Below are 13,878 nucleotides of genomic sequence, written 5' to 3'. Positions count from 1 at the left end.
AGCCACAGAAAAGGACATCAAGATTCATGTTTTTCTGGAATTTACTTTTGCAGGACACTGAGTTTTCGTGTTTGTGTGTATGAGTTTTCTATATGTTGACAGTCAGTTAAATGATTGAGTGGCGTAATTTATATGTTTAGTTTGTAATACTTATCAATATGTTCTTCTTCCAACTTGCTTTGTTATTTTTTCAAATATGTGTAAGGTTTCATGGAGTGCTTGTAACCAATTGATCCTCAAACAATTCTAAAAAAAAAAATACATGTATGCACATTGATTACATTTCTTGTGAATATTAATGATTTTTAGTTTAAGCTATGGCTAGTGGGGGTACTGTTTCTTTTCTACTTTTGATACTTGATGCCCCTCATGAGCCTTCACAAGATCAAACCCCGCATAATGTAAAGGCTGCTCCTGAGTGTGACACCTTTAACGAGGGAGAGGGCTTTTAATAACCAGTATAGCCCATGTCAGAAGGGTTATAAGTCTATTAGAAGATTCCATCCACTACTGGTAGAAATGTCGAACTTAAAAAGGGAGAAAAATAAAGACAAAACTGGAAAGTTGGAGCAGCGGGCCTATACCATTATGGACCATGAGACATTTAATAGTTTTCAAAGTGACCTATCAACATTTTAATGCTCTAATCAAGTTTATTATTTCAAATGGTTGTTGTTTTTAACGATGAATATGAGGGGCAACCAGGAGAACATTGCCTTGTAAAAGTTCCATATTAATGTGATCCACTCTAGAGGTATGAATAATGCTATATTGTAGAAGCCCTTAAAAGGCACACTGTGATATTGTGTCTCAAAAATGACAATTGTGATAGAGTTCTATTGGAAGCACCTAGGGCCTTCCCTGGCATCATGCATCAACAATGTTCATTATAGACTTATCATTACAAGCAAGCCCAAATCTATGAAAATCTGTGAAAGTCAAATGTTCCAAAATGGTGTTAAGTGTAATTTCCACTTTAAGGACTGTTTGACCACAGTGAAGAGCAGATACAGGTCTTTAAGGCTAAACCAGAAAACATGAGACACTTTTGGCAATTTGTGTTGGGCAATATTTTACCCCTTGCATTCAGTATTCATCATAGCGCATACGGGTAGGTGACCCTCATGTTTTGCTGAGTTGATTACATTACTTATTATCATACAATTAATATATCTCATTAAAATATGCATAAACCAATAAGAAATGTCTTGTTTGACCCGAAACATAGTGGAGACTAGCTATCATAATGTTGTATTGCACATCTAAATAGACTTGTTAATGAAGCAGCATCCAGAACTAACGTGATGAATAGTTCATTAATAAACCAGTTCAAACTTCTACTTCATTGATTTAGAGAGTCCCAACATGAGTTTTCTACTTATAACTTGCACTTTGATGCAGCCCTGCCGGTTCCAGTTCTGCTATTCCTTTGGGCCTATGGCCAGGAGTACTTCAAATGACTTCCAGATTGACCAGGGATTTCTATTTGACTTCAAAGTATTGACCTCCAGCTGGACTGTGCTTTTTTCACTTCATAGCAATTACACTGAAGAAAACCCCAATTGAGAATCCTGGGTTGCATGAGTACAGTTAATTACGAAACTATAAAAGATAGTTTTGCAAAGTTAATCTCTTTGGAAGGTCATGGTGCTGATTAATAATCATATATCAATGATGCAGGACAAAATGGTGGAAAAAACACCATATGATGTAGAGACGACTTTGTAATAGAAATATTTGTTCTATTGGCAATAATTTGAAGTCTTGGGTTGCTTGTTTATTGTAGGTTTTCCGGATCTAAACCCAATCTTTTAGGAAACAACACAAAGCTTGTGGAGTGGTTACCACAAAATGACTTGCTTGGTAAGTGAAATATCTTTTGCAGTGCGCTTTACTTAGTGGAAATGCTCCATGTTTATGCTTCTTACACGTGTTCCCAGTTTTCTCTTCAGTGTTCATTGCCCTGTTTTGGCAGTTAAAGCAGGACAGCATGTCATTGTAATAAAGCAAAAAATTGGTCGCACCAGCCTTGAAAAGCCAGTTTTAGACTACTTCAAGCAGCCAAAGGACTACAGTAAGGCACAGTCTCAGCCACAGTTGTGGGCCGACTAGTGACCTAAATATTTGAAGAGTATATGGTACAGTATTTTATCAACCTAGGCAGTGGCAAATGTTTGTATGTCAAAGGAAATGAAAAGGTGTGTGCCACTTTTGGGTAATAATGCAGCAGCATTTGTTGACATATCTAAAGTAAACAAGTGACGTAACACATTTTAGCGCATATTAAGTAAAGTGGCGCTGCACCTAGTGCAGCGCCACTTTCCTTGCGCCCCTTAGCGCCCCCTTACTGCCACCATTTGTGTGCCGTATCTAAGGTGCAGCGCACCATGTCGCAGGGTAGGGGGCAATAGTGTCATTCTTATTGGCGCTACTCCTGCAGCGTACATAGGGGCCCATTCTAAAGAATGGAAGCCTCCTTTTAACACCTGCTCTGAGCAGGCGTTAAAAGTGCCATAAAAAATGATGCAAGGAAATCTGTTAGATGTCCTTGCTCCATTTTTCGGTCCCCCTGACGGGGGAACGCCCCCTTTGCATACATTATGCATGATGTAGCGCAAAAGGGGTACTAAGTGGTGCAATACATGCATTGTGCCACTTTGTAAACACAGTGCGAGGATTTTGGCCTTGTTGGGGCGCATTAGCGTAAAAAAAAAAAAAAAGACGCTAATGTGGTGCAAGGTGGTGCTAGGGGATTATAATTATGCCCCTTAAAACATAACAGGCCACAACGAAACAGTCAGCAAAAGTAATTGTTCTCTTAGGGCATGACATAAATTGGTGAATTCCAGTGTTTGTTTTTAGTTTAAAATGTTACATTTCACTGAAATTTTCACCAAAATCTAACATTACCATAACCTTTGTTTTCATCAGTGAATTTCTGTGAGTGTGCTTTTTTAATTTAAAATATTACTTTGTTCCCATAAGTAGAGCCAGCCCCCTGCCTTGCACACCATTTGCCGGTGTACTGCCATCCCGCCCCCCACCACCAGCAACTGTGAGCAGCAAAGTCTGCGCCTTGCATGGCTTTCCGTCATGCGGAGCATGTGGTTGGCCTTGTGGGTGCTGGCCAAAATCAGGCAGACTTTGTCAAAGAGCCACAACAAAAAAATATAAAAAGTGAGTCTATTGGCTTTATAAAGGAGTGACCATATTAACATACATAAGGAAGATCTATCATCTTTCTCCATAAATCACCAATATTTTTAATATAATGAATACTTTAGTAATTCACACAATGCAATGTATATTAATAATGATTATCATAAAATGTTTAATATAGGTTTGTTTTAATAAAAAAAGTATTTGACTCTTTTTACATATTTTTTATTATTACATTTTGTGGGTGAAAAATGTTAAAAGAAATAGTCAGAAACATATTTTTTTAAATAAAACCAGCATACCTTCAAGACTTTCTTTTAACATTTTTCGGTTCAGAAATCCAATCTTAAAAACAACCATAAGAAGGACTTGAATTCTTGAGGCTTCAGCTAGGAGTGTTTTAAAAAATGTATGGCAATTTCTCCTGGGGTCATGAATTTAATCACCCAGGAGAACTACTGTTTTTTTTTAAATGTTGCTGGGGGCTGTCGAATCTCCCTGGAGCCCCCAACATTGAAACAAAAAGGTTTTGTGGCACCCCGATCCTATTCTATGTGCACCACCAAGCTAAAAAAATAAAAAGCCCTTGCAGGGCATTATGGTGAGCTCCTTCAAAGGAGTAGTGAATAATAAATGAGCAGCTGCTGCCACTCAATTATTTCTTGTGGTGTTCTGGTGCACATCCAGGACACCTTTTTACTTATATTCATTGCCATGTGGAACCCCTCCCCAAGCATTTACAGCTCTGGGGACCCCTGGGGACCCTGGGTCTTTCTCTTTAGTAAGAGGAGAAGATGCGTGATCCACCCCCCCTTGTCACGCCTTTACTGCCTCAGAGACCCCATCCTATGGAGCCTTTCTTTTTTTTAAGAGAAGGTGGGAGCATGGCCCAGAGCACCTCAGTCTTAGGATTTGACTATGAGTTCAGAGGTGTAGGGGGGCCAGAATTACTGATTAAAGCTGGCCAGTAATTCCTCCCCTGCACCACCCAATTATGAGATAGCCAGGCCAGGTTGAGAATAACTCTGCAAACCCTGATTTTCTATTCCATATGGGTTTTCTGAATCTGGGCTCCTTAATGCTCCCATTTACCACCTGCCTTGGAAACCTCACGTTCGAGGCAGGAGTTGGTAAAATTAGTCTGTAAGAGCTAAGGATATGTCTGCTGTCTCACTTAGGGAGGTCTATGTAACCTAAAAGGTAGTTATGCTGTTTGAGCCGGTAAGAGCTGTTCACCCTGAGAGATACCTCTGGTCCTTTGTATCGATTTGACATTTTCATATTCTCATTCTCCATTGATTTTCCAATTACTTAGATTCTACTTAAAAGAATCAGGGTGGGAAAAGGTAAGAAAGTGCAAGATGCTATACATATTTTACAAAATGATAAAAGGCCAAGTTAATTTGCATATCCAATTTATTTCAACTGCCTTTAAAATTGATCACTTTTTATTTAAGTTTAATGAAAAAGTGCTGAAAAACTCAGCGTGGGCCCATTTTTTCCAAGGCATTCTTGGTTAGGGGAAAGACCCACCATAAAATAGTTGGACTACTTTATATATGCCTTGTCAGACATACCTGTAAAATATATAGGTTTTTAGCAAATGTATTTGTGATGGGTACCAGTTTTCTTAAAATGTTCTCTGGAAGCATGAGTCGTCCACTTTATAAGGTAGCACATGCTTGCTTCATTCTCTCTCCCTCTGTGTTTGTGGGAATAGAGACTTATGCCCAACCAGTTCATCACCTGCAGTGGTCCCATACTGTTTATGTGGGTGTCATAACTTGGTGTATGTATACTCCTTAACAGGTGGTCAACAAAATGGGAGTTACCTTTCAAAATTACACATCCTTTATGACTCATTTTGAAGGGGATTTTGTGGTGACCTTTCTGTGAGAAATACTCCACCTCCATTGATCTCAGCAGGATAACCTTGAACCTTACAGTTCTATATTGATCACTCAACCTTGTCTACTCTGGTATACAAGCCAAATTTATACACATATTGCAATAGATTTTTTATGATGATGCACATCTTATAATTCATCTGTAGAAGTAATATCCCTGTTGGCCCTGTTTGATACTATCAAAACACCTTAACAAATGCAAGAGTCTTTGCCTGCCCCACAGAGCACACTGTGGCAATGTGCCCAAGGGCCTGACTAAAATACTCATCTTGTTAGCTAACCAGGTGCTTAAGAGGGCCTCCTAAAATGTGATGGCCATTCACCAGGTAAAGGAGACATGTTATGAGTGGAGATCTTGAAGCAGTACAGTATTACCCTGCTGAAATCCTCTTGTACAACCATTTTAATTTGAAACATGACCACATAAGGTTTGGAGTCAGAATGCCGTGCCTGGAAGTAGTATTGGCACTCAGGAGAGTGAGGACGTCCACAATTACTTGAAAGAAGGAACTCAGCGTGCATTTCGGCAGGCACAGTGACGCAATTCTGAGTGTGGTCAGACGCGGGCGGAGACACGCATGTGCAGAGGAGTAGCTTTTGACCCTTGGCCGCTATAGCATATAAGTGCCATTTTTTTCTTTAAAACATGGAGCTAAAGTCACTCTAACAGTGCTTAATTTGAGTTGGGGGTTGCCAGTGGGGGGGCACTAACACTTATTTTTAAGGACCCGCACTTATTTTTTCCATATCAGCTATTTATCAACCACAAGAGAGAGAAAAAATCACATATCAAAAAGAAGGAAGAGGAAGAGAAAGATGGCAAAACATTCACAAAGGGAGAAAGTAGGAACCTAGAAGAGTGAGATAAAGGGGCTTCCAGTGTCTGGCAGTGGATTAAAGATGCATGAGGTGGCTTTAAGACTGTGGCCTTGGTTTTCCGCACATCAATGCCTACTTGCGCTGCCCATGGGTTGCTGTTCTGAGCAGAGCTTCGACCACTGGCACTCTTTCTTTTACAAATTTAGCAATGCACTCTAATGCTTAACACCTGTGTTTTCTTCAGCCAGTACTGAAACTCCATATTATCAGCTCTTCTTTCTTCTTGTTTTCAGGCCAGATTGTAGTTCGCTGCGTTTTTGGCTCCAGTAATCCGATTCCCTCCTTCTTCATTCTTGCTGTCTATCCAGTTAAGTCTGCTCTTTTCCTGGTGGTTGTCTGCTTTGATTCCACACTTTAACTACTATTTCTGTCTGCCCCTTGGTCTCTCTATGTCTGCATTGACTTTCCTGCTATTTTTTATTAAGTTTGAAAATCACCTGAAAAAACACAAATACTACTGTCAATTTACAATCCAAGACATTATTCCAACTTGGGCAACTATTACGAAGCCATCAAAAGACTCACAGAGAACATCTCTGACTGCATTCACATTGGATATAGAGTCTTCCTTCTGTTCACATTCAGAGGAAGCCTTACTCTACTAATAAAAGGTGCTGTTTTACATCTGTCTTGGCCTGACATTTGGAGAGTGTGAAGATTCACTTGTTCCACTCGCATAGGGATCCTAGCCATTAAAATACTATTGAAAAATATTTGGGTGGGCTGGTATTTTTAGCTGCAGGGTCAATAGTTTATGAACTGTTTTTATTGCCATTACTTTTTCAAGCGGTAGCTCCATATTAGCCATAGATATGTATACTGTCTACTGGGAATTAACTTGTCCTACTTAATACCACCCATTTTCACCTAGAAGAATGTGCCTGTTTCTTGATGCAAAGCAAATTTTATTATTTCACATTGAAATGTGGTACATTTTGAGTAAGCATTTCATGCCAGTAACTCCTCTTGACGGGACTGTAGTTTTGGATCCCTGGTGTCTTTGTAGCAATAGAAGTGCTGCTCAGTTTTGACAAGGATAAAGGTGGGCTAGAAAATGATATATTTGTCATTGGCTCAAAATTTCACTGGGTATTTAGAGACATATTTCAAGATTTACTGTTTATTCCTCAAATTACTGTCAATACTAAGATGCGAGCATGAGCATATATGCCCACTAGATAGTTATAGTTAGGTCACCGTTTCCATAGGAAATATATTTTTTGTTTTGTGTATAAGTTTGACACCATTTGACGAAACTTTTCAAAACAGTACTCTATTTTGTCTAGTTTGTGCATGGAAAGCTTTAGGGTGATCCATGAAGAGGGGCTCAAGAAAAAAGGAGGGTCCCAAAAGGCAAAACCACCATGTGTTTTCCATTGAATTTTGTTAGAAGTGTTTTCACATAGTGCTTAACAGAATTACACCAAATTTAGCAGGAAGCTAGATTTTGGTCTGCAGACTGTGGCTTATGTGATTTGGTGTAAAGCCATTCAGCAGTTCTTGAGATATTAAGGTTTAAAAATATGTGTATGACTGGACGGTTGGGTTCGAGGTCCATCGAACCCTATTTTAAAAAATGAAATATTTTGATTGGGCCAGTGAGCTTTTTTCCCCTTGGGCTCATTTGCTTTCCGAGTAGTCAGACTCCTGCGGGTGTGAGCTCTCTGATTGGCTGCCAGCAACATTAGAAAAATGTTGCTAGCAACCATTTCATGACTCAGAAACTTAGGGGCTCATTTATGAATAGTTAGCGCCGCCTTTGCATTATTTTTTGACGCAAAAGCAGCGTAAACATACAAAATATAATTCTGTCTGGAAGTTTAAAAACAACATAAGGGGGCAGAGTAGGGATATCTTACCCATGTAGGTTCCTGTGGTGGGAAGACCCAGAAGAAGATCCGGGGGGCCAAAAAAATAAAAAATCTGCAGTTTTTGCCACTATCCTGCAAGACTCCAGCGGGATTGTGGCAAAAGAGAAAATGATGGCCACCATTTTCTTTATTAAATACATATAGAGAGGGGTGTAAGTAGGGCCCCCCTCCCAAGCCCATTTTGGGCCCCAGGGAGCCTATCCCCCAGAGTGGGAATATTATTTAAAGGTAGGGGGCATGCATCCCCCCTCCCAAGCCTGGTTAGGCCCAGGGGACCCCATCACCCGGGGGCCATTTCATTCAAAAGAAGCACCCTCCCCAAGCATGCGAAGTTCCTGTATATCTCATCTACTGGATCCGATTTCATTCAAAACAATGGCGGGGCCACTCGGCCCTCCTTCCCTGAGCCTTTAAGGCCCTGGGGACCCCATCCCCTGGAACTAGATCAGTTTCTCAGGTGGCACTTTAGTGAGCAGGGAAGCACATATCTGCTCCCGATTGGCAGAAGCATTTTTTAAGCTCCCGCCATGGGAGTCTGCTCCCAGCTGACAGAAGATTTAAAAATGCTCCTGCCACCTGTGAGCAGGCTTGCTTTCTGTTTCCCTCCCTGCAATCTTGTGTGCAGGGAAATAGAACAGGTATTTCTCTATTCCGGAGGGAGCAAGCATGGATTGCTGCTCCCTACATACAGGAGAACCTGTGAGCAGGCTTCCTTACTGTTTCCCTCCCTGCAATCTTGTGTGCAGGGAAATAGAACAGGTATTGCTCCATTCCGGAGAGAGCAAGCATGGATTGCTGCTCCCTATGTACAGGAGCATTACTGGCTCCCACACCATGAGGGGAGCTGGGTAGGAATGCTGGACCCTGAAGCTCCCCTTGCAACCATCAACGTGTTGCTTTGTGGGTGCTGTGGGTGGGCACCAACCTATACTTGATACAGGCCCTGGAGAATGGGGTCCTGTGGGCCAAAATAGGCCTGGAGAGGAGGGCTTTATGTCCACCTACTCTCAGAATCTGGCCCATGTGGAATGGGGTCCCCAGGGCCCAAGATGGTTTGAAGAAAGGGGTAGAACACCCCTCCACTGTCTAATTGGATTTGGCCCCCCGGATCAGGTTTCTGTGGCCTTTTAAGGCCACACAGACCCTCTTCCCTTCTTATTAGAATTTAGCCCTAGGGGATGGGGTCCCAGGCCAATTACAGCTCAGGGAGAGCCCCTCTCCTCTCATTATATATGTTTTGGTCCTGGGTCCCGAAAGCCGAGTCTATGCTGTGCATGCAAAGGGCTGTGCATGGCATGGGTTTGGCAGCCTGCTGAGGGTCTGAGCACAGGGCCTGGCTGCAGGCCGAGTTCTGTGGTCAACCCCTGCTGCATACAGCCAAAGGATGTGTGCAGCATTATGTTGACCTGCGTGTGGGGAGCTGGACGCAGGGCCTGGCTGCAAGCCAAGCCCTGCAGCGAACCATTTGACACACATGACCAAAGGCCATGAGTAGGGTTGAGTTTACTGTCTGCGGGGAGTTGGATGCAGGGCCTGACTGCAAGCCCGGCACTGTGGCCAGCCCCACATCAAGCATGACCAAAGGCTGTGTGCGGTTGGCTGTCTCCAAGTGGCCATCTGCAGACAGTTGGATGCAGGGTCTGGATGCACGCCAGGCCTTTTGGCCAACCCCACACTTCTCTCAATTAAATGCTTTGTGGATCATGCTCTAGGCTCTCTGCCCCTCTGAAAGGCCAATTGGAGGGTAAATCCCCAAATCACTGCCCCTTGGGGGCAGAATGACTGTTATGGATTTAGAGGTGATGGGGTATGGCTCAGTGCTGGAAGGGCTGGCTACCACCCCCTTTTTCAAAAAGATCTATCTAAGGTGTCTAGTAAGCTTTCTGCCTTCCCCAGTAGGATGGGTATGCTCACAATATGCACCTGAGAAGGCAGAAAGAAACATAGGAGCATATTTAAGAGTCCCTACTGCCACCTCAGTGCCGCCATAGCGTCTTTCATTTTATATGCTAAGGTGGCGCTAAAGTGGTATTTTCTCCATGCATTGCACCACTTTGTAAACCATTGAGCCACATTATGCCTGCATCAGGCATAATGTATGCAAAGGGGGATTTCCTTGCGCCATTTTTTCCAGCACTTTTAACACCTGCTCAGAGCAGACGTTGAAAGGGGGCATACCATTATCTATAATGGGTCCCTATGTACTCTGCAGGAGTGGCGCCAACATTTTGTCACTATTCCTGCAGAGTACATCAATAATGTCAAAAAATGACACTATTGCCCCCTACCCCTACATGGGTGTATTTTAAATATTGCACACACATAGTGGCGGTAGGGGGCGCTAAGGGGCGCAAGAACATTTCCTAAATTTGCTCCATAGAGCTACTGGGAGTGGTGACACCACCACTCAATCCATATATATAAATCTAATAATTCCTAGTGTCTAATGGATTTTCTATCTCCCTGGAAGGCAGCTTGTGGGTAACATCCCCGATCTGCCGCACCACAAGGGACAGAAATATTGTTAGGGCTTTTAGGAGTGTTGGTTCAGCCCTATGCCAAGGTGGACTGGCCCCCATCCCATTTCTTTTTTCTAAAAAAAAAAACTCTATGGTTTCTAGTGAGCTTTCTGGCCACCTCCTGGTATGGCAGAGTTAGAATAAGCCCCCAATATGCACTCCAGGTGTTGCAGAATGACTATTGAGGTATTAGTGGTGAGGTCCACGCCCAATGACAGGACTGGCCACTCCACCCCATTTAAAAAAAAAGAATTGATGGGTTGAGTGGGCTTTCTGTTCCTCTGTGGGGAGTAGATTGGGGACAAAACCCGAAAAAGGCAGAAAGGCTTTTAGAACCCTTAGGGGTGGGGCGAGGCCTAGTGGTCTTTCTGAGCAGAAAGACTGCTCTTACATTTTTAATGGGTGAGCACTTGGCCATACTTGGTGTCTGCTCCCCACTTGGCCCTCAAAAAGCCAACCCTGGTGGCTTGTATGTGGCTTCTTTCTTGGGGATTGCCTTCCTGCCGCAGTTCTCAAGCAAATCCACTAGAAAGAGGTACACTCAAAAGGTGACATTGTCTCCTTTCCAACAGTACCTCTCCCATTTTGATCAGTGCCTGGGGGGCTGAGCATGCCTGAGCATGAATCATAGTAAAATCGACCGGCGCCTAATGATGTTGACTGTTTTCACTTTCACTCTGTGTAACATCAGTATGTTGAGTGTGCTAATGTCACACACAGTAAAAAAATATAATCTCAAGATTTGAGGTATGCTCTTCTAATACAGTTTTAAAATATTTTACAAAAAACAAAATCACTCTGGTGTAAGTACCAGAAGGACTTTGTTCACTTGGTGGGAGGACAAGAAAATCTTGTCTTCCTCACAAGCCACATAGTGCAGACAACGTTGATGTCTTGTCCGCTTCACCAATACTGTTAATATTAACTCAATAATATCTGAATATATGTACAGGATAAATGGGAATTACAATGGCAGAAAGTACCAATAAAAACAACACACAAAAAAAACAATAATGCACATTTGAGGATCATTGTACTCTCACCAAAGTGGAGTTACTTTTGTTACAAGTCATTAACATTTACTTTTTATGACATGAATGATTGTGAAGGCTTAAAACAAGAAGAAAAAAACAAAGACAATGGCTAGTGCTAGATATTGCACCTGGCAATTTGAAAAAGAAAGCAACAGTGTATCAGAGTTCAGAAAGTTTACTTAGTAGTGCCATCTCAGATGACATCTGTAACATTACGTGTGAGGCCATGTGAAGTGCATTGAAAGGGAGGCCTAATGGGTGTACTGCTCACTGTAACAGGTGAGTGTGTTTTTCAGGTTTTGCACTGTAACCGTTGTAACCAACACCATCCAACTAACACCGTTTGAGGGATTTTTTTTTTTAAGAGATGTTATTTTTTTCTTCTGAGCAAAGGTTTTAAAAGTTATACCCTCATCCAAGGCCAAAGTAAAGAACTAATTCAGTGCTGCAGAGCAGAAGCTGCGTGCAGTTGCCGGCCTCTTTTCTTGCCTGGTATTCAGGCTTCGCACATGACCTTTGACACTCTGCAATGAGTCCTGTGCAGGAAGTCACCACCATCCTCACCCTGTACCTATCACCTTAGCTGTCAAACATACTGCTTGTAGCCAGTCAACTCAATTCATTTTAGGTGCAGAACTTGGCTTCCAGTTACATCCTGCATCAGGGCCAGACTGGCCTTTTATTCCACCGGGCATTCTCGAGTGGGCTGAAACCTTTGAAGGCTGGTTTTGAAAGCCAGGGGCCTCCTGATAAGTCTGTCAATTTCCCAGCTCCCTGAGGTTAATTGCAGCAGGCAAGAGGAGGATTCAGGAGACAGAGAAAGGGAGTGAGGAGGAAGACAGAGAGAAAGGGACCAGAGAGGGGACTAGAGAGAGAAAGATGGGAGAAAATGAAAGAAAGAGCATGGATGGAAGAAAGAGAAAGAGAGAGAGTGCGCAAGCAGACGAAGGGAGAAAGACTGGTTTGAGCATTTTTGCCAGGGCTACTTTTGGCTCTTCAGTCTGGCTCTGCCTGATGGATACACACACATGCCCTTGTTCACACTGCATGAGGCCTTTTGCTATGGAATGCAGGCTCTTCTTGCAGGTGGTGGTCTCCAACGATTCCCTGTTCATAGCTTCAGTGCAAATATGGAGTGTGGTCTTCAGTCATTTTCTGGTCTTACCTCTGAACTGGTCATTGACAACAAGGAGCACTCCTGACACACTAGAGATGGCCTGGAGGCTGATTGTGATGGCATACAGACTGGTTTCAGCCAGTCACAGCACTCAGAGGTTACAGGGGGCAGGGTGGCACGCAACGGGGAATATGAATAGAATTAAAAAATAAACGGAACTTACCTACACGCCACTCCTTGCCGCCTCTCCTCCGTCTCCTCAGCAGCAGGCAGGCATAAGCTCCCAGCCTGCCCTGTTGCCAATCCTCACACTGCTCAGAGCAGCATTAGGATTGGCTGGGAGCACCCAGCCACCGAGCTCCCAGGCAGACTGGGAGCCTGTGCCTGCTCTCTCCAGCCCGGGAACACAGTGCCGGTCTGGAGAGAGCACAGTGCGCATGTGTGTTTAGCCGGTCAAACACACATGCGCACTGAGGGGAGTGCACAGTGTACTCCCCTTAGTGCTCATCATCCCCAATGCCCTGCATCTTTAACAACGAAAGTACAATAAACTTACACCCATATTTATACTTTTTTAGCGCTGCATTTGCGTCATTTTTCTACGCAAAAGCGGCGCAAACTTGCAAAATACAATTGTATTTTGTAAGTTTGCGCCATTTGTGCGTCGAAACGCGGCACAAATGCGGCGCTAAAAAAGTATAAATATGGGCCTTAGTTTATTATCCTTTCATTGTTAAAGGATTTGCAGCGGTTGCTGCTGGTGGGAAGAGCGACGTACCTCTGCCATAGGGGAGGAGCCACTACTGGTTTCAGCCGTCCCAGAGGTTATTAGGAAATAAATGTTTAAAATAGTGTAGCAGGCTGTGTATTTGTCATGACCTCCCACAACATCACTTTAAATGCTTATATCAGCTGATATGGTTCATGCTTTTCCAGGCATGTACACTAAAAGTAGCCACCTTCACCTCAATTCATGTGTCCCTGTGTTCTGAATTACAGTCAAATCAGATCCACCTAGATTGATTGTACTAGGGCAATGTGAGAATAGAGATACAAGCATATTGCCAGGTGAGCTTGAATGTAGAATATTCTGATGAAGATTGGTCAGTTCTCAATGACCACCATGATTGCGCTTTTTGAGAAGCCCGACTGAAGTACTCATATTTCAAGGTACTTAATAATTGATACTGGTCCCCATACAAATTGCAAAAAGCCCGAATTACACTAGAAGACAAATGCTGGAGATGTGTAATGCAGGAAGTGACCTCTATCATGTTCTATGTTCCTTTCCACGATTGATCCAATACTGGAATGTGGGGTGACATACATTACACAACACTAGTCTGTGTGACTTTGTGGAATCAGCCAAGTTTGCCATCCTGCATGATTTGT

The 13,878-nt window shown here is 42.9% G+C and overlaps 1 protein-coding gene across 1 annotated transcript in view; it reads left to right on the top strand.

The window, feature by feature from the left end:
- The window catches only part of UGT8 (UDP glycosyltransferase 8), a 224,376-nt gene that overhangs the window by 179,013 nt on the left and 31,485 nt on the right, over window positions 1-13,878 (top strand). Inside the window, exon 4 of the mRNA XM_069242222.1 lies at window positions 1,787-1,863. Within this exon, the coding sequence (XP_069098323.1) occupies window positions 1,787-1,863 (77 nt within the window). The remainder of the gene's footprint in view (window positions 1-1,786; window positions 1,864-13,878) is intronic.

Source organism: Pleurodeles waltl, chromosome 1_2 (assembly GCF_031143425.1).
Source record: "Pleurodeles waltl isolate 20211129_DDA chromosome 1_2, aPleWal1.hap1.20221129, whole genome shotgun sequence".
Taxonomy (NCBI): Eukaryota; Metazoa; Chordata; class Amphibia; order Caudata; family Salamandridae; genus Pleurodeles; species Pleurodeles waltl.
This window is presented reverse-complemented; position numbering and strand designations above follow the sequence as displayed.